At 41.5% G+C, this 23,656-nt stretch overlaps 1 protein-coding gene across 5 annotated transcripts in view; it reads right to left on the bottom strand.

Moving 5' to 3' along the window:
- LOC137378196 (DNA (cytosine-5)-methyltransferase 3B-like) overlaps positions 1-23,656 on the bottom strand; it is a 313,202-nt gene that overhangs the window by 53,234 nt on the left and 236,312 nt on the right. For all 5 annotated transcript variants that reach the window (XM_068048370.1, XM_068048373.1, XM_068048372.1 and 2 more), the window contains exons 16-19: positions 22,015-22,160; positions 21,584-21,674; positions 6,129-6,277; positions 205-290 (exon numbers count right to left, since the gene is read on the bottom strand). In XM_068048370.1, the coding sequence (XP_067904471.1) occupies positions 205-290; positions 6,129-6,277; positions 21,584-21,674; positions 22,015-22,160 (472 nt within the window). The remainder of the gene's footprint in view (positions 1-204; positions 291-6,128; positions 6,278-21,583; positions 21,675-22,014; positions 22,161-23,656) is intronic.

The following is a 23,656-nucleotide window of genomic DNA, read 5'->3' as shown; positions in this document are numbered from 1 at the left end:
TTTTGTGCTCAAGCCCTGGAGTGGGACTTGACCCTGGAACCTTGTGACTCAGAGACAAGAATTCTACCAACAGAGTTACCGCTGAAAACTAGTATAGTATATTATTTTAATTTTTTTACGACATACGCAAAGTATTTGATAAGTAACTGAATTAATGACTATACAAAATTCAAAAATACTTTAAAGAACAGAAATACATCTAACCTGTTCATTCCTGGTAAGTTTCCCCAAAAATAGCGAGCTCTGTGTGCTGCTGACACGTCTATTGCATCAATCATAATGGGGTTACACTGAAATAGAGTAAAAGAGGGAAAATGTTATTGGAGCAACTACAGGCAAGAACAGATGATTTACAGGTACTGATTTTCTTTGTTGAAATATTCTATATTAAATTTCTTTTCTGGGATCTTCTGATGAGGAAAAAGGGCTAGAGATTCATTATGGAACATTACATATGGTATACTTGAATTTCCAAAAAGGCATTCAATAAGCTGCCATACAAAAGTTTAAGATGCAAGATAAGGGCTCATGGAATTGGAGATAATATGTTAGCATGGATGGAAGATTGGTTAACAGACAGGAAGCAGAGTAGTGATAAATGGTGCCTTTTGAATTTGGCAGGCTGTAACTAGTGGAGTGCTGTGAGGATCTGTGCGGGGCCTTAATTATTTACAATCTATATTAATGACTTAGACGAAGAGATCGAGACTAATATATCCAAGTTTGTTGACGATACAAAGCTAGGTGGGAATGTAAACTGTGAGGAGGACACAAAGAGGCTGCAAAGAGGTATAGATAGGTTAAGTGAGTGGGCAACAAGGTGGGGAAGTGTGAGGTTATTCGCTTTGGTAATAATAGAAAAGCAGAACATTTTTTAAAAAGACATGAAACTTTTAAATTTAGATGTTGAGAGAGACATGGATGTAGTTGTACTAGGAACGCAGAAAATTAGCATGTAGATACAGCACGCAATTGGGCAGGCAAATGGCATGTTGGCCTTTATTGCAAGGAGATTGGAGTACAAGAATAAGGAAGTCTTGCTACAATTGTATAGGGTTTTGTACCAGGGTGTGATCGCACCAGTTTTGGTCTCCATATCTAATGATTGCCTTGGAGGTGGTACAACGAAGGTTCACTAAATTGTTTCACATGAGACAATTGTCCTATGATGAGAGGCTGAGTAAACTGGGTCTCCAGTCTCTGGAGTTTAGAAGAATGAGGCCTTATCTTGCCTATTAATCTTTTATGTGTCACCTTCTCAAATGCCTTTTGAAACATACAAGATTTTGAAGGGGCTTGACAGGGTAGACACTGAGCGCTCGTTTCCCCTGGCTGGGGAATCTGGAACATGGGGACACAGTCTCAGGATAAGGAATCAATCATTTGGGACGGAGATAAAGAGAAATTTCTCTATCCCAGAGGGTTGTGGATGCTCCGTTACCGAGTGTATTCAAGGCTGAGATAGATTTTTGGTCTCTCAGTGAATCAAGGCATATGGGGAGCAGGCGTGAAAGTGGAGTTGAGGCAGAAGATCAGCCATCATTGTACTGAATGACGGAGCAGGCTTGAAGGCTGTATGGTCTACTCCTGCTTCTGCTTCTTATGTTCTGACCACTTTGCGCATGATGTGCATTTCTGGGATGGAACAAGCAGGAGCAAGCAGATCCCACCTAAAAGAGGCACTTGCATTTAACTTTAAAAAAAATCAAAATACAGAAACAGCATCATAGTGCCTTCCATATCATCCACCACTCATGTTGATCATAAGGAGGAGGATTTTAATGGCCATATAAACTTGGCATTAGCAGTTACAAGGCTGCACAGGAGGTGGAAAGGTCATTAAAGGGGTAAGGAAGAAATATAATTTCTGTTGCAATTCTCTTGGGTGTAATGGAAAACTAGCAATTTCATTATTTTAGGCACCAGGGCTGCAGTGTGTGTGAATAGTAGCTTTATAAGGCTGTTTTATAGGACCTATTGTCAGCTTTCAAAGAACAAAGAACAGGAACAGGCCATTCGGCCCTCCAAGCCTGCGCCGATCTTGATGCCAGTCTAAACTAAAACCTTCTGCACTTCCGGGGACCGTATCCCTCTATTCCCATCCTATTCATGTATTTGTCAAGATGCCTCTTCAACGTCGCTATCGTACCTGCTTCCACCACCTCCACTGGCAGCAAGTTCCAGGCACTCACCACCCTCTGTGTAAAGAACTTGCCTTGCAAATCCCCTCTAAACTTTGCCCCTCTCACCTTAAACCTATGTCCCCTAGTAACTGACTCTTCCAACCTGGGAAAAAGCTTCTGACTATCCACTCTGTCCATGCCGCTCATAACTTTGTAAACCTCTATCATGTCGCCCCTCCACCTCCGTCGTTCCAGTGAAAACAATCCGAGTTTATCCAACTTCTCCTCACAGCTAATGCCCTCCAGACCAGGCAACATCCTGGTAAACCTCTTCTGTACCCTCTCCAAAGCCTCCACATCCTTCTGGTAGTGTGGCGATCAGAATTGCACACAATATTCTAAGTGTGGCCTAATTAAAGTTCTGTACAGCTGCAGCATGCCTTGCCAATTTTTATACTCTATGCCCTGACCAATGAAGGCAAGCATGCCGTATGCCTTCTTGACTACCTTATCCACCTACGTTGCCACTTTCAGTGACCTGTGGACCTGTACGCCCAGATCTCTCTGCCTGTCAATACTTCTAAGGGTTCTGCCATTTACTGTATACTTCCCACCTGCATTAGACCTTCCAAAATGCATTACCTCACATTTGTCCGGACTAAACTCCATCTGCCATTTCTCCGCCCAAGTCTCCAACCGATCTATATCCTGCTGTATCCTCTGACAATCCTCATCACTATCCGCAACTCCACCAACCTTTGTGTCGTCCGCAAACTTACTAATCAGACCAGCTACATTTTCCTCCAAATCATTTATATATACAAAGAGCAAAGGTCCCAGCACTGATTCCTGCAGAACACCACTAGTCACATCCCTCCATTCAGAAAAGCACCCTTCCACTGCTACCCTCTGTCTTCTGTGACTGAGCCAGTTCTGTATCCATCTTGCCAGCTCACCTCTGATCCCGTGTGACTTCACCTTTTGTACCAGTCTGCCAGGAGGGACCATGTCAAAGGCTTTACCGAAGTCCATATAGATAACATCCACTGCCCTTCCTTCATCAAGCATCTTTGTCACTTCCTCAAAAAACTCAATCAAATTAGTGAGACACGACCTCCCCTTCACAAAACCATGCTGCCTCTCACTAATAAGTTTGTTTGTTTCCAAATGGGAGTAAATCCTGTCCCGAAGAATCCTCTCTAATAATTTCCCTACCACTGACGTAAGGCTCACCGGCCTATAATTTCCTGGATTATCCTTGCTACCCTTCTTAAACAAAGGAACAACATTGGCTATTCTCCAGTCCTCTGGGACCTCACCTGTAGCCAATGAGGATGCAAAGATTTCTGTCAAGGCCCCAGCAATTTCTTCCCTTGCCTCCCTCAGTATTCTGGGGTAGATTCCATCAGGCCCTGGGGACTTATCTACCTTAATGCTTTGCAAGACACCCAACACCTCCTCCTTTTTGATAATGAGATGACTGAAACTATCTACACTCCCTTCCCTCGGCTCATCATCCAGCAAGTCCTTCTCTTTGGTGAATACCAATGCAAAGTACTCATTTAGTACCTCGCCCATTTCCTCTGGCTCCACACATAGATTCCCTTCTCTGTCCTTGAGTGGGCCAACCCTTTCCCTTGTTACCCTCTTGCTATTTATATACGTATAAAAAGCCTTGGGATTATCCTTAATCCTGTTTGCCAATGACTTTTCATGACCCCTTTTAGCCCTCCTGACTCCTTGCTTAAGTTCCTTCCTACTGTCTTTATATTCCTCAAGGGATTCGTCTGTTCCTAGCCTTCCAGCCCTTACGAATGCTTCCTTTTTCTTTCTGATTCGGCTCACAATATCCCGCGTTATCCAAGGTTCCCGAAACTTGCCAAACTTATCCTTCTTCCTCACAGGAACATGCTGGTCCTGGATTCTAATCAGCTGACGTTTGAAAGACTCCCACATGTCAGATGTTGATTTACCCTCAAACAGCCGCCCCCAATCTAAATTTTTCAGTTCCTGCCTAATATTGTTATAATTAGCCTTCCCCCAATTTAGCACCTTCACCCGTGGACTACTCTTATCTTTTCACCATTCCATTTCACATAGTATTGTTCTTCTTGGGCCTATACTGTATTTGAGTTACTTAGGGGAAGAGAAAAAGGATGAAGAAGAATGTTTGCAGCCAAACAGTACAATAGGTACAATGCTGCTAATAGCCATGAAGATGCTTGCCTCCTCAAATTTATTTCCTCAGGCTCTTTCAGAAGCCAGTAAGACTATTCGTAGCATTAGTCAGTCTTATGCAGTTCTGCATAAAATAGGTGCGCAATGTATTGAAACGATTTAATCACTTTTCCCTTGAGCGAGAATAAGCAAGTAGTTTTTTTCCTAATGGCAGGTTTCACCAAAGTCAGGGTGTCACTGATAACACAGGTCAATAAAATTTGTTATGAATGCTGGACTTTGTAGCGCAATTATGTTTTCAAAATCTGTGGTTTTTCTAATGTAGTGTAAGAAAGATTCAGAGGAGGCATGAGACCTCACACCGACACTGCCTAGAGACAAGACAGGGATCCTGGGTACCATGCCAACAAGAAACCCAGATAAAAGACCCTTTTGAAAGCAGAATGCAAGACTGTAACACCTGAAGAACAATGGGTTTCACTCTCCCAGACTCTCAGATCGTAAACAGGGAGCCAGGGGCTCTGAAGGCGTAAACTCAAGTTGAAATTTTTAACACTTGGAAACAAAGGAAGGCCCAGGTGGTTCTCCTATGGCCAGGCTTGTGGACTCTGCATATTGAAAAAAGCAATTGACTATTGACTTTTAATTCTAGATAAATTTAACAGGCGTTCTGAAGTCTGGAGGCTGTAAGGAAGACTGGAAGACACAAAGACCAGCAGTGGCAGCCTCAGGAAAGAGAGAGAGAGACAGGGAGAGAGAGAGAGAAAATATCTTCTCTCAGAACACTGATACAGTGAAAGACTGCTAAGACTTGAGCTCAATTCAAAAGCTGAGGTTTGCATAGGAAAAAAAGACCAATGGGGTCACCAAGATCACCTTATTCACAGACGTCCAGTTTGAAAGTGCTCAGAAGAAGTGAGCGACGAGGACACTGACTCTGAGAAGGACTGGGAGATCCAACCCATTGCAACTGGGAGGAGGTTGGGACTTTTAACTGCAAAGGTATCACTTCAATGAGGACATTGTGTAAGGTATCAATGTGGTGTGAGGTTTTCAAGTGTTTTAATAAGTTAAAGGGAAATACCTTTCTCTGTAATTTAGTGTATTAGCTACTTACAAATTACTGTTTAGTTAATGTTGATTTTTAGTTTGTTCTAGTAAAAGTCTTAATGCGAAATATTGTCATGTACTTCTTCAGGTTGGTCTGGAAAGTTCATATCTCATGTTTTAATGTTAATGGTCTCAGTGAGGTTGTAACACATTACCCTATACATGAACTGCAAAGGAAGTTTTTGTAGAAGCAAATTCCTGTTCCCATCAATACAGTAATCAAACAAGTTCATTTTCTTAAAAAAAAAAGCAGGTAATCTCTTAAAACAAAAATAGCAATTTGTGCCTCCAGGCCATTTGCCTACTATAAACTACAGAAGTAAATAGGTTTTTATGAGCCACAAACCAGGCATGCAACTTATAACTGAGTGTGACCGTACATTTTTGCTGACCAATGTATCATGATTGCAACATTTGCACTTGATTTTGCTGTATATTCAATAAATGCAGTTTTCTTCTTTTACACATGTAGTGAAAATTGTAAATGAGTACATAAATGCAAATCCTAACCTTTTTCACCCATTTTCATTTATCTTTGCCCGTGCACACAATAAGGGCCAGTTCAGTCAATAATCTTTTTGTCTAATTTCTTCATTAATGAGAGCCATAAATGACTTGTCATAGTGCAGCATTATGGTCAGAATTACCATAATTAATACAATTGAGAATAGGTGGGAAACAATATAACTGTATAACTGGACAGAGTTTAAATACTACCTCCAAGAAACGTGAAATGTCCCTTTTATCATTGACGCCCATGGCAACAACATTTTCAAATAACCAGAAGAAAGGCCTGTCTTCCCACTCCTTTGGTTTGGTGTCATGAAGTAGTCGGTAGAATTCAAAGAAGAGTCTTCCTGTGCCCTCTGCAACAAAGCACAGCAAAGCCATGCTGATGAATAACATATTCATAAGACTGATTTCACCAGCCTACAAATTTCCACTCTTCATTAGCACCTAATCAATGGGCACAAGAACATTTATACTTTCAGAGGAAACACACCAATTCGGATCTGAGTAAAGGTCCTTGCAAAGCAATTCAAGGGGCTGGATTTTTCACTAATGTGGTTGCACGCATTCTTCATATCAGGAGGGCTGTTCGAAATGGGTTAGGGAAGAGAAATTCAAAACAGAGTTCTGGTTCCTGATTGCTGTCCAGTAATCCCTGCTGGTAGTATGTATATGTGGATGTTGAGTGGACTGACCAGGCTCAGCTTCTCTCCACAGATGATGTGCCTGCTGACACTCCTGTCAACCTCACACATGAGTAATGGTCACATGTAACTGGAAGACACCATGCAACCTTGTCCCAAGCCATCAGTTTGGGGTGGGGGAAAACAGTGAGAGAGGGGGAGACAGAGAATATGGATTTTTTTTGCAGTTTTTGGGACAGAAGTACCAACTATTGGACTACCTAACTTTCCACCTTGTTTGAAGTGATAAATACTTACCATATGACTTGACTGCTGAAAGTCAATTGACGAAGCATTGGTAAATTTGCTGATACACTTTTCTGCTATTTGTCTGCAAGTTGAAGAATTTTTAAGCAATGATTCTACAAACAACCATTTGTAGACACATTACAGAAAACTGCACTTTAGCAAAAGCTTTCTACCTTGTGATACTGGATTAAATATTTGGCAACTGCTGATAGGCACAAGAATTAATCTTTGTGAATCTGTGAGACATTGAACATCTTAGGTTTGTCAATGAGTTAATATACTAACAACTAAAACAGGTCTCATTACAAAATAAAATATTAACAACATTTATCGATACTAACTATAAATTTATGAGAAAATTTATACCACTTACATACTAGTATCTAAATTATGCCAAATTAACTGATCTGCACCAATGTAACTACTGCAAACTTTGGATAGCTCTGTAAGTCTGAAAACTGTAGGGTAGAAATTACTATTAGATACATAATCAGACAAACTCTTAACATATTTATATCAAATTTTCTCATTCCTGCTTTAAAATAAATGCATTTATACTTCAAAAATAGAAAAAGTTGATACCGTTGCATTTCAGTCATATAACATTACTGATAGTAATTTATATCATTGTATTATTACGCCAGATCAATTTTTAACAGTGGCTTGTGATGAAACAAAACTTTAACCAACCACAGTGGACAGCATAGTTGAATCAACTAGCTGCAGAATAATCTATGAAAACATTATATATTTCATTGAACTTAGTGTAGAGATGCATTACCATTAGAGCAGCAAAAGCAAAAATCCTGGAGTAAAAAATGCCTATTATAAAAATCCTAGGGGATTTTTTTTTTTGCTCAGTTGAAAAGTTTTAGCAGAAAACTTGTTTATATTCACTGTGATCACTTAAATGGATGGAAAAATTCAATTGCAATCAAAGCAATCAAAGCAAATGAATTAAATATTGCTGTGCAGTGCCAATAAATTTCCTAAGGCTGTTTGTACATTCCTGCTAAGTGGTTAGAATTACTGCTTTCAATGTATCATTAACAAAATGTTGCTAGATAAATATTTTGATAATTCTAAACTGACTGTTTTACAGAACAGAAAGGTTTCCAACAAGGGAATGCAGCGCATCTGCTCACACAAGTACCTTTCTTTTGTTTTTTGCTCCTCCATTATTTTTCTTCTTTCCTGTTTTCCATTTTCTGGCTCATCAGGATAAATCTTGTGCCGGGGTGTGCAACTAGAAATTTACCTAACTTTCTTCATGATTTCAGCTTTTTACCTTACCACTTTTCTCTTTGTAGTTTTTTCTCTACCTCCAACAATTAACTTTCCCAGTTATGTTTTTGGGGTTTTTAAAAAATCTCTGGCCTGGTTTTTTTGTCATTCTCTTATTAATTGTCTTACTATTAGTGTAAACGTTTTTTCTTTTAGCTAATGGACTTTGAGGTGTTGCTCACAGGTTGTCTGGAATTTTAAGCAATGCTATGATGTTTAGCTGTTAACCTGGCTTGCCTTTTTCACTGCTCAGGTGTTGCTCATGGCTAAGTTGCTGAAAGGGAACATACATATCCTGACATTAATTATAAGTCAATTACTGTGGAATGTTGCTCTAAAATGACATTGGCTACTTTACTAATGTTGGATGCCAAGATATTGGAAGGTCAAAAAGGCCGGCAGGAAATGAATGGCTTTCTTTCGCAAACACACTTGCAACCTGATAACCAGGACAATCTTTAGTGACCTATTTAAAGAAACAGTTGCCTTTTGAAAGATAAAGGGAAGTGCTTTGCAGTCACATGGTTGTGGTATAAAAGGTAAAAGGTCACAGGAAATAGACTGGTGTTGTGCTGGAAAAATATATGTGAGCAACTAAGAACTGAGATTTCATTAAAAATAAAATCATCAGTTCCGTTTAGAATCTGAGCAAGACTATTCCAATTGAGGAGCAATGGGTTGTGTGTTTTACTATACAAAGTCACTTAAAAACCTTCACAAGTTACATTACACTCTCCAGGCTACATTGGTTCCCACTTTGTTTCCCACTGGAATGGCGGAAGTGATGTGTGGAGACTGGCCCCATTTGTCTGAGATTCTGGGTAAGCCTGAAGGTTGAGTGTCTACTGGTAGCCAACTGACTTATCAAACAAATGACTGACGTTAAATTCTATTGAGATAACAGATTTGCTGATTACGAACCTATTGAACTTACCCAGGAGCAATTCTTGCATTGTTAGCTGTATAAACCAGCACCGAGGTAATGGACAGTTACCTCACAGACAGCTAGATAAAAATGCTTTGGGGAGGTGGCTCAATCAGAGATAATGATGCACTCTCATATAAGCTCCACTCAAGTGTCATCTGCAATGTGTGCTGAAGTCCTGTATCTGGACATGAACCCACAACCTTCTCATGCAGAACCAAGCTGGCATTTAGGTACTGATGTGATTCTAAACGTATTGAAATTACTTTCCAAACATGCCTGCAATGCTGTTTATTTCAGGCAGAGAACTGGAATATTTCACACATTTGTCAGCTTGACTACATGATAGTACTGTTGCCTGAGTAAAAACGTTGTGGGTTCATGCCCGTGAATTGTGGTAAATAGTAAACTGAGCATTGGGCTTTGTACTGACATTCATGACATCTGCATCTTGCAACTATGTAAATGCGGTCAGTGTTTATATTGAAATGAATATGAAAGACTATTTCATTACAGAAAGAATTCTAGATTAACACTTTCCAACCTGGAATCATTATGAAATCCCAATAATTTCAGTGTTTCACAGATGTCCGATTCAGGTATGTTAGCATTAATATTGTATTATTAATTACCTAAAATGATAATTCCAGCAGCATATGCATTGTAAGCTAGTGAGGAGTCTTTGATTTTCTTATATATAATAACAGAATTGAGGTTAGCATGATGCATATTTCAGTGGAGCATGAATAGAGGCTTCGTAGATGGCTTGACACAGGATCATGTATCCTGCCTACCAAATTGCTGATTGTACCCACACTACCAAGATGCAAGACGAGTGCTATTCTACAGAACAAGCAGAAAGCTACTGGGAGAATCCTCACTAGCATGTTCTCATGCAGCTCCTTCAAGCAACATTGGCTAATGTCTGGTGTCAACTGGCATTTTTGACTGTAAAGAGAACAGGAGAGGAAAAATAATTAGAAATTAGCTTGGAAAAAGAAAGTGTGAATCAGTATTTACCTGACGGATCCAGAATCTCCAAAACAGGCAGTAAAGTCTTGGGATATACTGAAACAGTACTGATTGCTGAAAACCTTGGAAGAAGTGTAGGCTCTCAGTACCATCTCTCTCGTGATACAGTATGGTGTAGCTGAGGAAGTTAAGCCTTTCAACACATACGAGTGAGAAAGAAAGGGAGACATCAGAAAATGGAGATAAACAGACACAAAGAAAGGGAGCCATCTAGAAAAAGAGATAAAGGGAGAGAATAATAAAGGCAGGCATCAAGGATGAGTGGAGGTAGATCAAACATTCTTTGAGAAAGAGAATTTTTAAGCAGAAGACTGGAGGATTCCATGCCAAGGACAGACACAAAACAACAGGTGCATACATCATAGAGAAAGTGGAATAAGATAAATTAGAATTCAAAAGAACTAAGATTTAGATCATAAATAAAGGAGAGAGCAAGGTATCAGCATCAGCTATGAACATTTTACAGCACATGCAATATATAACCTTACTGTATTCTACTTGGATTTAACTTTTATATGATTTTTATAAGGCAGATTTTTAGGAGCAGAGTGGGTAAACAAAAAATTACTTTTTACACTCTGTGAAAATGATGTCAATTTTTGATGACACCTTCACATGCTTAATATTCACAATCCTAGTGAGCACACAAATGCCCTCCAACCCATGGAAGGGACACTGATGCTGTAAAGAGAATCATGGATACACCACATACACAAATTTCATGCAAAAAGCAGAGAAACAAGCAATGATGTGGAGCCCACTGAAAATATATGTAAATGGGGGCAAAACCCACCTCCATTCACCACAAGAGTCAAGTAGAGCTATATTTGAAAAATTCTTGTTTGACAACATAAGCTTTAGACCATTATCTTAATCCTTGGGTATTAAAGGTCAAATTCTTGCTATCCTTTCTGTACCATTGTAGAACTACATTATCCAAATGATTGAATGAACAAACTTTCCACAGCCACACATATGTCTTTAAAAGGTAACAATACTGTGTGTGAGTAGGCGGCAGTTCTTTTAGACCAAAGCAGTATCCTCACAGAGATCATAAGAAAAACCATTCTCAATATCAGCAACTGTTCTGCTGCATAACACTTGAGATGAACAATGTCAAAAATAGCAGCCTAATGTCAAGCTGTCCAAACCCTATTTTCAGTGACAGTTTTACGCATCGATGTCCTTCCATACTTTAAACTCAATAGATGTCATTTACGAAATGAATTACCGACATCTAGTAATGGAAAGCAGATTGTGTATCAACATTTTCATTACACTTTAAATGGGGAAACCTACAGAAAAACAATGGGAAGTATTCAAAGAAGTATTTGACATGATACAAAACCAATAAACACCCCAAAAAGGCAAAGGTTCAGCTTGTGTCAATAAGCAACCATGGTCAACAAATGAGGTAAGAGACAATATCAAGTTTAGGTTATGCCTGACTAATCTAGCTAAATTTTTCAAGAAAGTTACTAGCATGGTAGATATGGAAGTTGTCTATGGGCAGCACAGTGGCGCAGTGGTTAGCACCGCAGCCTCACAGCTCCAGCAACCCGGGTTCGGTTCTGGGTCCTGCCTGTGTGGAGTTTGCAAGTTCTCCCTGTGACCACGTGGGTTTTCGCTGGGTGCTCTGGTTTCCTCCCACAGCCAAAGACTTGCAGATTGATAGGTAAATTGGCCATTGTAAATTGCCCCTAGTGTTGGTAGGAGAATTGAGGGAAGTTGGGGATGTGGTAGGAAATATGGGATTAATGTAGGATTAGTATAAATTGGTGGTTGATGGTCAGCACAGACTCAGTGGGCCGAAGGGCCTATTTCAGTGCTGTATCTCTCTCTATGACTTCCAGAAGGTTCCACAATAGCTTAATTCAAAAAATGAGAACACATGGAATTGGAGGTACCCTTGTGACAAGCATTATGAATTGGTTGGGACAACAGGTTTGTTCTCTGATTGACGGGATGTGACAAGTAGTGTCGCCTGGGCCCTGTATTGGGGCCTCAGCTTTTCACCATATGTATAATGACTTGGATGAAGGAATAGAGTTGTATATTCAAGTTTGCAGCACAGCAAATTCTGTGGATGGATGAAGGAAATTGCAATGGATATTAACAAACAAAGTCAGTGAGCAAAACCATCGCATAAGGTGGTTCAATATGGTGAGGTCATCCACTTTGGATCTGAGAAACACAAATCAAAATACTTTCTCAATGGTGAGAAACTGGGAGCTGTGGAGGAGCAAAGAGATTTAGGTGACCCTGTACACAAATCAAATAAAGTGATCAAAAAGGCTAATGGAAAGTTAGTCTTTATCTCAAAATGGAATTCAAAAGTGAAATGATGCTTTAATTGTGCTGAGCCTTGGTCAGACGCCCAGCGGAAGTGCTGTGTTTAGTATTAGACACCAAATCTCAGGAAAGATAAATTTGCCTTAGAAGGGACATAGTACAGATTTTCCAGACTTAAGAAGTTATATAAGGACACACTGCAGAAGTTTAGCTTGCAGTCCCTTAAGTTTAGAAGGTTGAGGGGTGATCTATTCAAAGTGTTTAAAATGATAAAGGGATTTTATAGGGTACATACAAAGAAACTATTTTCTCTCGTGGGGGAATCCAATACAAGGGGACATAATCTATTGATTAGGGCTAGGCCATTCAGGAGTGAAATCAGGAAGCACTTTTTCACACAAAAAGTACTAGAAATCTGGAACTCACTCCTCCAAAAGGCTGTGAATTATGGGTTAATTGAAATTTTCAAGAATGAAATCAATCGATTTTTGTTTGCTATGGGTATCAAGGGATATGGAGCAAAGGCAGTAAATGGAGTTGAGGTGCAGATCAGCCATAATCTAATCCAAATGTCAGAACAGTCAGAGCCACTGAATGGCCGACTCCTATTCTTAAGTAAAACCCAAATATAACCCATCTTAACATGAACACATTGTCACCTCCCAGAACTACACTCATTTCTTCTATAACTCCCTGTTTGAATCCTACCAGTCCAGTCTCCACTCTTCTCAAAGCAACAAAATGGCCCCAACAAAAGTCATAATCAACATCATCAGCCACTATGACAGTGTTGCTTTACTCCTCCTTGACCTTCAATTTTCTTGACTTCTCCATAAGGGGATATGAGAATAGTGTGGGAAAAAGGCATTGAAGTGGATGATCAGCCATGATCATATTGAATGGTGGGGCAGGTTCGATGGGCTGAATGGCCTAGTCCTGCTTCTATGTTCCTATGTTCCACTGCTTTCCTTAGTTCACCATGCCACCTTTTCCAACATATGTCCTTTGTAATCCAGTTCCAGGGGACTGCCCTTGCATGTTTCCAGTTATCTCCAGCAATTACTTCTCCACCCAACATTGCACCATCAGCTCCAGAATCCTCCAAGGAACTACCTTAGGCCTGTTCCTCTTCATCTACATGCTGTTTTTCAGTAACAAAACCAGAAGACATGGGTTCAACATCAATATGCACATTGATGCAGCCCAGCTCTTACAGTCCACAATTTCTCTCAACTCCTTGTTTAAATCTCTGGTGCATACAAAGTCTCACACTAAGTCCCACTCACTAATTATTCTAGTCTTGCCAGTCTACAGCGGCTTTCCATCTCTAAACACCTCACATTTGAAATCCTCGTCTTTGTCTTTAAATTTCTCCATTATCTATTTCCTTCCCTATCTCTGCTATCACCCTATATTCCCCCTACCTCTCATTCTGTTGACTCTCGCCTTTTGTATTTTTTCTCTTCTCTTTGATACATTGTGTTGAGAGCAGAAACTTCAACTGCCTGAGTCATCCTCTTTGGAATTTCCTCTTTAACTCCGTCTGTCTCTCCACCACTTTCACATCCTTTAAAACTCCTCAGAATCCACCTCTTTTAGAAAGCTTTTGGCCACCCTTTTAATCTCACCTTTACAGTCTTGGCATCCATTTTCCATATGCCCATCTGCAAAATGTCTTGAATTTAAAAAAAAAATGTGAAATGCGCTATATAAATGCAAATCACTGTTGTTCTTAAAACTAAATGTAAAAACCTTATTCACATAGAATGTTCAGAGATTTTAAATCCCTGCCCTAATTTTTGAAACCATTAAATTTTTTAAAGATTAGAATTAAATTATATTTTTTGTAATGTATTGTGCGTTAAAGTGCAGCTGAGCACCTGCTGGTGGCACTGGTGACCTATTTAGTTACTGCTCACAGCAGCACCACCATCAGAACATTAATGGTACAGCAATTTCATTATAGTCCATAATACAAGAAAACTAAATACTGGAAACCTTTTGTGTTTTCAAATGACTGAAATAACCATTGTGTAGTATGGAGCCTTACTTGCATTTTGAAATCTATTGGTTGATTAGACAACTAAATCCAATGGTTCCCTCTTTATGAAGTAGTTAGCATATGTCTGATATTCTTTACCTATCTATAGTTGTTCTCCCTCCTTTGTCCTTTACCACTACCAGTTCTGTTGAAAGTTCAGAACTGAAATGTTAATCTGTCTTTTCTAAGATGCTGTCAGACTAGCTGTATATATCCAGCATATCTGTTTTTATTTCAGATTTCCAAGACTCTCAGTTTTGCATTTTGTCTCTGCATTACTATTATGGGCAGTGCCCCTCTAAACTCCGACTTCCTGTCACTTCTAAACTTCACATACGTCAACCTGCATGTTCAACTAGCTTTCTACATCTCCCCTTGCCCTACTGTCACAATTTAAGTTGTAAAAGTGTTCTAGGTTTACTGTTTATATACTGTTTACTACTTGATGTACCTTTGAACATTTTTCTCAGTCACCTCCTTTCAAAGCTATAAGGTCCATCACTCAATCTTCTGACATTCAAAATCAATCTTGTAGCTTTTCTCTGATCCTTCTTCCTTGTGTCTCAGTAAATAGAAGCGAGTACTCAAGGAGTGAACTGAACAAAGCACAGTACAGTTTATGCATAACTAACTCCAACTTGTCCTCTACTATTGTAGTTCAACATTCTATTCGCTTTGCTGAAATGATTAGACATCTAATAGAGTCTACTACTGCTTCTAGATTAATGTTCCCATTAAACTGTGTATGTGTTTGGCTGCACAGCAGCCTGGAAGGTCCCATGTAGGCCTTGTGTGTTAAATGCTGCGCATGCGTAAAATCAAAAAAATTAAAGGTACCGTGCACTGAAAAAAATGGCCACGCACATAAATGAAGTTTTAAAGGGAACATTTACCCTTCACTATTTCAATACTATTCATGGTGTACTTGTAAGCAGTAATTCTAAGAATATACGCTCCCAACAAGCAAAGTTCCATGCTAGGACAATGCATCTGTACATTTACCTTATGTTGTCTTTGCTTTTCTTCCTATGTGAAATAGTTTATGCTGTTCCAAATTAAATTTTATCTACCACTGTTTCACCTACTTGAGCACGTCAATTCTCACTGTAGGTCCTTGACTGCCTCCTTAACAGTCCCAGACCCTCACCTTACAGTTTAGTATCAGAAAAAACCTAACCATGACTTTCAGGGAATATTGACATTGTGAGACATGGGTAGGTTCTGTTCAGTATCCATGGGGGAAAACACTATTCTAATTAGTGACACTATGAAAAGGGGGTGAGAAATTTAAGGGAAAAACAGCAAACATTATTCGTATTTTCTTTCTCATTTTGTTTCTGGTCAGGATATTCCTCCAAACTATTAATAATTTTCTGATTACTTAAGGGTTTGCTGCATAAATAACTTTTGAAAATTCAAGTGTTCCACATCATATGCACACAAAGTTAGTACCATTTGATAGCAACAATTTAAATATATCAGCATTATAAAGTTAACATCTGCGAAGCCCTGTGCCACCAGTGAGGTCTTACACACGGCAGCGCATCTGCAATAAGTGTGGCTGTATGTGAGGCCTGCTGGCGGCATACGGCCTTTCTAAATTTAACCTTTAATATTTTTATTTTAAATAGTAAGTTACAACATTGGGAATCCCCCTTCTCAGCATGGACTACAAGATCTTTCCCAGGGCCATGTCTGCTCGTCTTGGCACCATGCTGGCCATCATGATCCACCCTGACCAGTCCGACATGATTGCAGACCGGACAATCTCTGTGGGCATTTGAGTTCAGGACGCATTTTATCACCCGGATCTGACTTCCGTATGCCGCCGCTGAGTGTCTGTTTAAGGTTAACAGGTCCTTGACGGTGCCCCTTTTCTTCAGAAGAAAAGTGCTCCAGCGGTGCCACATATCTATCTTGTGAGATGCCATCTGCATGGAGCTTTTTCTGTGCCCCTTGCGGAGAAGGCTGACAGGACTGACTCTGTGCAGGCTGGACGAGGAGGTAGTCCTCTCAGCTTACACCGAAGAGGTGCTCCTGATGACCACATATCCCGTTGACCTGCAGAAGATGCGCAATTGTCAAGCAGGTCTACTCCATGGCATCCTCCTTCAGCATCAACTGAGAGATATATTCTGGACTCCCGATGAGTCAGTGGCACCTAAACTCCCTGCCGGAGAGCTCAGGCCTTTTGCCTGGAGCACCACCCACCTCTCTATCTGGGAGTCTCTTAGCCCTGCTGAGGACACCTGGCTGGTGAACTGGCAAGAGTTGGAGGCCAAGGTCACCACTCACCTAGGGCACTGGACAGGACTGCTCTGAGTGCTGCCCTACAGGATCGCTGGTCATAAACAAACCATTGGCGGCTCTGCTGTGGCACCAGTTGGTCACTTTGTTCCCTCCTGCTGAATTTGTCATCAAGATACAGAAGAAACTATTCGATTTCCTCTTGGACAAAGGGGCACACTGGATGTCTGCTGTGGTGCTGAGTCTCCCACATAAGGAGAGTGGTCAGGTGCTGATGTGCCTTTGCATCTAGGTGGCAACTTTCCACCTTCAGATCCTGCAGAGATACACATATGTCAAGCCTCCTCCTAGATGGTGAACGCTGGCAACGTATTTCTTCCGCCAGCTGCAAGGCCTCTATTACGACGTGCAGCTCCTGTTTATAAAATTGGATGTGGGGGTGGGGTGGTCTCTTTGTCTTCTTGTGGGAGCTGCCTGTCTTGCCAGGAACTAATTAGGATATGAAACATAGTCGCTTCCAGCCAGAGCTCTCCCCCAACCCACATTAGGAGTGGCTGCTATCCTCCAGGGGCTACTGCTCAGAATCTGCACCTCCTTTAGTTTATATGGCTGGTGGAGGAAAGGGCTCTGACTGTCAAAGCAACCAGAGTCAGGGATATCCTGGATGGTGAAGGAGCTGACTGGATGTCGCCAGAAGAGCTGGCACAACATGTGTCCTTGGGTAGCGTCCAAAGAGATTCTTAAAAGTGATGCTTGGCCCCGACTGCACTTGAGTGTTGAAGTAGCACAGGCATGTGGAGCACTCCCCTCTGAGCTGACTCTTTTCGGATGGAATTTCTCATCAGTGCCAGGCCCTGAAACCTCCCTCGGGAGCCTCAGCCCCACGACCTGAGTTATCTCTTGGAAATCTGTGCCATTCCACTCTGCGTGGAGATGTTTCCTGTACTGGCTCCTCTTGCACACCCTTCACTTTCTTGCCTTCATTGGCCACCTGGACACACTGTGATGTTCCATCCTGCCATCCTGAGGAGGCTGGAGTCCCCAGTGGGAGGCTCCCTCCCTGGTCTATCAGGGATTTGTTTTACGCGGTGGTCCCAGGCAATATAATGTTGATTCACGGACTCCTGGGCCGCTTGTAATTTTTGCAGCCTAGAGGAGTAGGTGTTTCACATCTATGTAGAATGTATGAGGTTGCAACCCTCTTCCATTATCTTAAGGAGGCTGCTCCTCAATTTCTGGTTGCATTTCAGTCCCACGATGTTCTTTGGCCACCCGGTGCAGAGGGGAGAGGGCAAATCGGAGGACCTCCTCGTGGGACCGCTCCTGGATCTGGTCAAGGTGGCCATCAATGAGTCCAGGCAGTGGGCAGTCGAGGGAGGTTGTTCGGCCTGACAGCCTGCCTCTCTTCCATGGACAGGGAGCATGCAGTGTCTGGCAGTATGCTTTAGGCTTTCCGCAACCAGTGGGAGTGGAGTACCTTATCACCCCGGGAATGTCACTTTAAAGGAAACTTAGCTCATCAGATTAAAGTCTTTAACATTTTTTTTGTTACTTTGTTCCTCTTTATCGGCAACCCTCTGGTTGGATCAAAAGAGGTATAAATAGACACAAATTGAAACTGTGATGGCTGGGGTTAGGAGGTGCTTGCTTGTAATGTGTAACTCTGCAAGTAAATAGTTATAATAGTGTGTAAAGATTGGCTCCAGTGCTATCCTTTCACCAACTGGCTTTCTGGATAATAACAAAAACCCTGTCCCAGATGAGAGATTCTCCAAGTAATGTGAGTGGTCAAATGAGGCAAACATAATGACCCATAATACAGAACAAAATATAATGCAACAATAAGCCACAGTTCAGAACATTTCAAACACAGATGATTTTCTACCTGGCAGAGTGACTGAAATACTGGCCTATAAATTTGGCCATCAAACCCTCTAATTACCAACCCATGTCACAAGTTACCTCCAATTCCATTTGTGAATAATCTCTGATGCAGAGCCTTATCAAATGTGTTCTGGAAATTTATAGACAATATTCATCCCTTATCCACCATCACCAGATTAATTTGACATGATTTGCCCTTCACAAATCCAAAGTAACGTTCTTTGATTGTATCATAAATATTCAAGTGCTCAGTCACTCTTTCCCTGAGCTGGAGTAGCCATATAAATAGGGATAGATTCCAGTAACTTCCCACAACTGACCTTAAACTGACATGGCTATAGTTTCCTGGTTTCTCCCTCCCTCCCTTCTTTTAAATAGTGAAATGACATTTGCAATTTTCCAATCGAAAGACTCAATTCCAGAATCTAGAGAGCTATGGAAAATGATAATCAACACATCTCCAGTTACCCCACCTGTTTCTTTTAATACCCCAGAGCAGAAACTATCATGCCCTGGAATATTGTCCATCTATACTTCCATTATTTTCTCCATTGCCATTTTATTATTAAAATTGAATCCATTAAGTTCCTCCCCTTGAATTATTTTAGGTTCCCTAATATTGCTGGTATTTTGTCCTGTTACTCTGCTGCAAAAACAAATACAAAGTATTTAACAAGCCTGCCACTTACTGGTTATCCATCATTATGGGCTAAACTTTACAGACTCCCCGACATCAGGGATCCTGGTGGGAGGCCGGGAAATGCCTCCGGGAGAGGGCCACCACACACACCAACACCGGGAACGTCTGGCCCGATATTGCCAGTGGCAGCAAGGCATCATGGCGGCCCCTCACCTCCACTGCTCGGCGACGGGGACTGCCATTTAAATATTTAAATTCATTAAAATCAATGAATTAATGAGACCTACATTCCCGCTGTCTGTCCCGGTATGATCTTCGTGCCACTGGCCAGTACTCCCACACCTTTGGATCCCTGTCCAGGGAACCAAGGCGGAATACTGGTGGGGAGGGTGGAGGAGGTAGGTTTCTCAGTGTGAGGGGTATGGTGGGAAAGGTTATAGTTCAAAGTTTATGTACTTTGGGGGGGGGGGGGAGATCAGGTGGACAAGGTAAGTGTTGTGGGGAGGAGAGGGAAAGTAATTAATTTAATTGTTATTGGGGGGGTGGGGTGGGAGAGGGGCACAATAAATTTATTCAGTAAAGTGATGGAAGGTGTCAGCGACAGTGCTATCAAGCGGCACTTGCTTAGCAATAACCTGCTCAGTGACACTCAGTTTGGGTTCCACCAGGGCCACTCAGCTCCTGACCTCATTTCAGCCTTGGTTCAAACATGGACAAAAGAGCTGAACTCAAGAGGTGAGGCGAGAGTGACTGCCATTGACATCAAGGCAGCATTTGACCGAGTATGGCATCAAGGAGCCCTAGTAAAACTGGAGCCAATGGGAATCGGGGGAAAACTCTCCGCTGGTTGGAGTCATACCTAGTGCAAAGGAAGATGGTTGTGGTTGTTGGAGGTCAATCATCTCAGCTCCAGGACATCACTGCAGGAGTTCCTCAGGGTAGTTTCCTAGGCCCAACCATCTTCAGCTGCTTCATTAATGACCTTCCTTCAATCATAAGGTCAGAAGTGGGGATGTTCGCTGACGATTGCACAATGTTCAGCACCATTCGCGACTCCTCCGATACTGAAGCAGTCCGTGTAGAAATGTTGCAAGACTTGGACAATATCCAGGCCTCTGCTGATAAGTGGCAAGTAACATTCGCACCACACAAGTGCCAGGCAATGACCACCTCCAACAAGAGAGAATCTAATCATCTCTGCTTGACATTCAATGGCATTACCATTGCTGAATCTCCCACTATCAACATCCTAGGGGTTACCACTGACCAGAAACTGAGCTGGAGTAGCCATATAAATACCATGGCTACAAGAGCAGGTCAGAGGCTAGGAATCCTGTGGTGAGTAACTCACCTCCTGACTCCTTAAGCCTGTCCACCATCTAAAAGGCATAAGTCAGGAGTGTGATGGAATACTCTCCACTTGCCTGGATGGGTGCAGCTCCAACAACACTCAAGAAGCTCATCACCATCCAGGCCAAAGCAGCCCACTTGATTGGCACCCCATCCACAAACATTCACTCCCTCCACCACTGACGCACAGTGGTAGCAGTGTGCACCATCTACAAGATGCACTGCACCAAGGCTCCTTAGACAGCACCTTCCAAACCTGCGACCTATACCAACTAGAAGGATAAGGGCAGCAAATGCATGGGAACACCACCACTTGCAAGTTCCCCTCCAAGTCACACACCATCCTGACTTGGAACTATATCACCATTCCTTCACTGTCGCTGGTCAAAATCCTGGAACTCCCTTCCTAACAGCACTGTGGGCGTACCTACCTCACATGGACTGCAGCAGTTCAAGAAGGCAGCTCACCACCACCTTCTCAAGGGCAATTAGGGATGGACAATAAATGCTGGCCTAGCCAGCGACGCCCACATCCCATGAATAAAAAAAAACATGTTTCACCACAATGGAATAATTCTTTGGATGCAGGTAAGAAATGATCAGCACATTAGCCAACAATATATGTATTTCTATCATACAGTGACCCTGACAGCAGTCATACAACAGTAGTTTATGTGAGGAAATAACAAGAAAAAATAAATTGATAATCATCAAGCAAAAGCTACAACATCGGATAATTAGCCCTGACCTTGGAGATATGAAATCAAACTCCTTTCTTGACTGAGATTCATATTCAAATTTGGTTCAATGGTACTGATGGGACCAATGAAGATGTCTGTGACATGGAGTGGATAATCCCCACTCTTGGGACGATGGAGGATAGTGTGAATGAATGGAGCTAACATTTATTGGGAGGGAAGAAAGAAATAAGGGCTAAACACAAAATAAATGCCATCAGATCTTTGATAAGTAGGATTTTAAGAATCATAAATGTTTTGTTTTGGCCTTACTTGAAGACAAATAAATAATTCCTACCATATAAACCCTTTCTTGCAGGGTTTACAATAGAAAGATCATTGCATGGGCTTCCTCCAATCACCAAATCAAACGGACCCCACTCCTGAATCTGAAATGAAAAGGCACAGTCGATTCCATATAAGATACCTGTCACATTAGCTATAACTTTCTTCTTAAAGTATGGAAATGGTAAATCCAGAACCAATTATTATCTACTGCTTCATTTCACCATTACAGGCCTTACTGTAAGCAGTTACAGTTTGTGCTGTGATCGTACCCTCCTCCACCCCTCCACAATTACATCACATTTATGTACACTATAAAATGGCATCCCAACAGAGGCAGATAAAAGTTTCTGACTTTGCAACAACTGCATTATTGGAAAACTTCATTATCGGCTCTGCTATTCCATCACCTGGTCTCCCAATTAAGCTGTTGATTTCTCTTACGTTTTGCCTGCTGATGTTCCTGACGTCATGCACGTATGTGATTTTTCCTTCATGTCGGACAGTTCCTACAGCAATTGAGTCTTCACATATTTCAGATGCAATATATCTCTCTACTTTAAATCCCAGGTCCCTTAAAACTAAATATCCTGCAGAAAACAAGAGAAACACCAATCAGCTGCTTTTAAGGCCAGCAATTTAGGATACCACTTAGAAGAGTGATACTATTGGGTGCCACAGTACATAGGATAGGATATTAGGTATTTTCAAAATTTCATTCTTGGAATATGGGCATGGCTAGTAAGACCATCATTTATTGCCCATTCCTAGCTGCCTGAGAAAGTGATAGGCTGCCTTCTTGACCCCCTGTAGGCCATGTGGTGAAGGTACTCCTCCATTGCTGATGGATATGGAGTTCAAGTTCTTTGATCCAATGATGCTGAAGCCTTGGTGATGGTGAGTGACTTGGTGCGGCAATTAGTGATAGTGGTGTTCCTATGTGCCTGCTGCCCTTGTCCATCTAGGTGGCAGAGGTCACGGGTTTGGGAGGTGCTGTTGAAGCTCTGGCGAGTTGCTGCAATGCATTCTGTGGATAGGATACACTGCAGCCATGGTGTTTTGGTGCTGGAGGGAGTGGATGTTTAGGGAGGTGGATCAAGCCCTCAGTTTCCCAGTTTTAGTTCGATTATTAAGTGGTGAGTCTGGCATTTCTGGAAAGAAAGAAAATTGGAAACAAGTTTCCCTAGGCTGCGCTCGCATTCTGGCTAAGTAGCACATGTAGAAACCCAAGAGTACAATGCGTTCCCGCTCAATCGAGGAATGGTGTACCTTGTTGGGGCAACCTAAAGGCAGAAAGAAGTATATAAAGGATTGGACAAAAAGGGCAATATTAGTCAAAATACTGATTGAAAAATGCAAGGCACTCTAAGGCGAATTGTCCCTTTCTCCCAGCATAGGAACATATGCTTCAGAATATTAAAAAAAATGAAAATCAACATATAAAGCCAAGGTTATTCAGGACATTGTTGAGGCTGTAAAGAGTAAAAATGACCAGTAAGTTGAAGAGTAGACACAAAGTGAGGAATGAGGATCGAGGAAGATGAGGAATTCTAAAGTTTTGAGGTCATGGAAACAAGTGAATTTTAGGAGAAAGCAGTGCAGTAAACCTCATTTTCAATACATGGAGGGGGAGGGGGGAAGTATGGGAAAGAATCTGGTGCTTATGAAAACAGAAGAAATTTCAGAGGCGCACTGACCACAGTAGCATTGGTAAAATAGAGGAAAGAATATGATAGGAAGAGAGAGTAGAAATGGGAGATTAAATAGATTGTATATCTGCACGCAAGATTTTCCTTGTATCTTATTTAGGATTTTGTGAGTCTCCCAAGATATGGGGGCATCAACTAAGACTTAGATAGACCAGGGCTTCAGAGAGATAACAGCTGTTGAAGTGGAATGAAATACTTGCATTGAAGAGGAAATCAAGGGGCCAATTTTGACTTTCTGTGCAAGTGATAAACTGGTGGTTCTGAACCAGTTGCCTATTACATGCACTACATTGAGGTCAAGTGCCAGTTTACTGCCAATGCTGAAAGTGAAAATTACCCTCCAAAGATCTTGTCGACCATCTTAGCAATGGAAGAGA

Source organism: Heterodontus francisci, chromosome 16 (assembly GCF_036365525.1).
Source record: "Heterodontus francisci isolate sHetFra1 chromosome 16, sHetFra1.hap1, whole genome shotgun sequence".
NCBI classification, from domain to species: domain Eukaryota; kingdom Metazoa; phylum Chordata; class Chondrichthyes; order Heterodontiformes; family Heterodontidae; genus Heterodontus; species Heterodontus francisci.
The sequence above is the reverse complement of the archived record's forward strand: the minus strand, read 5'-3'. Positions and strand labels throughout refer to the sequence as shown.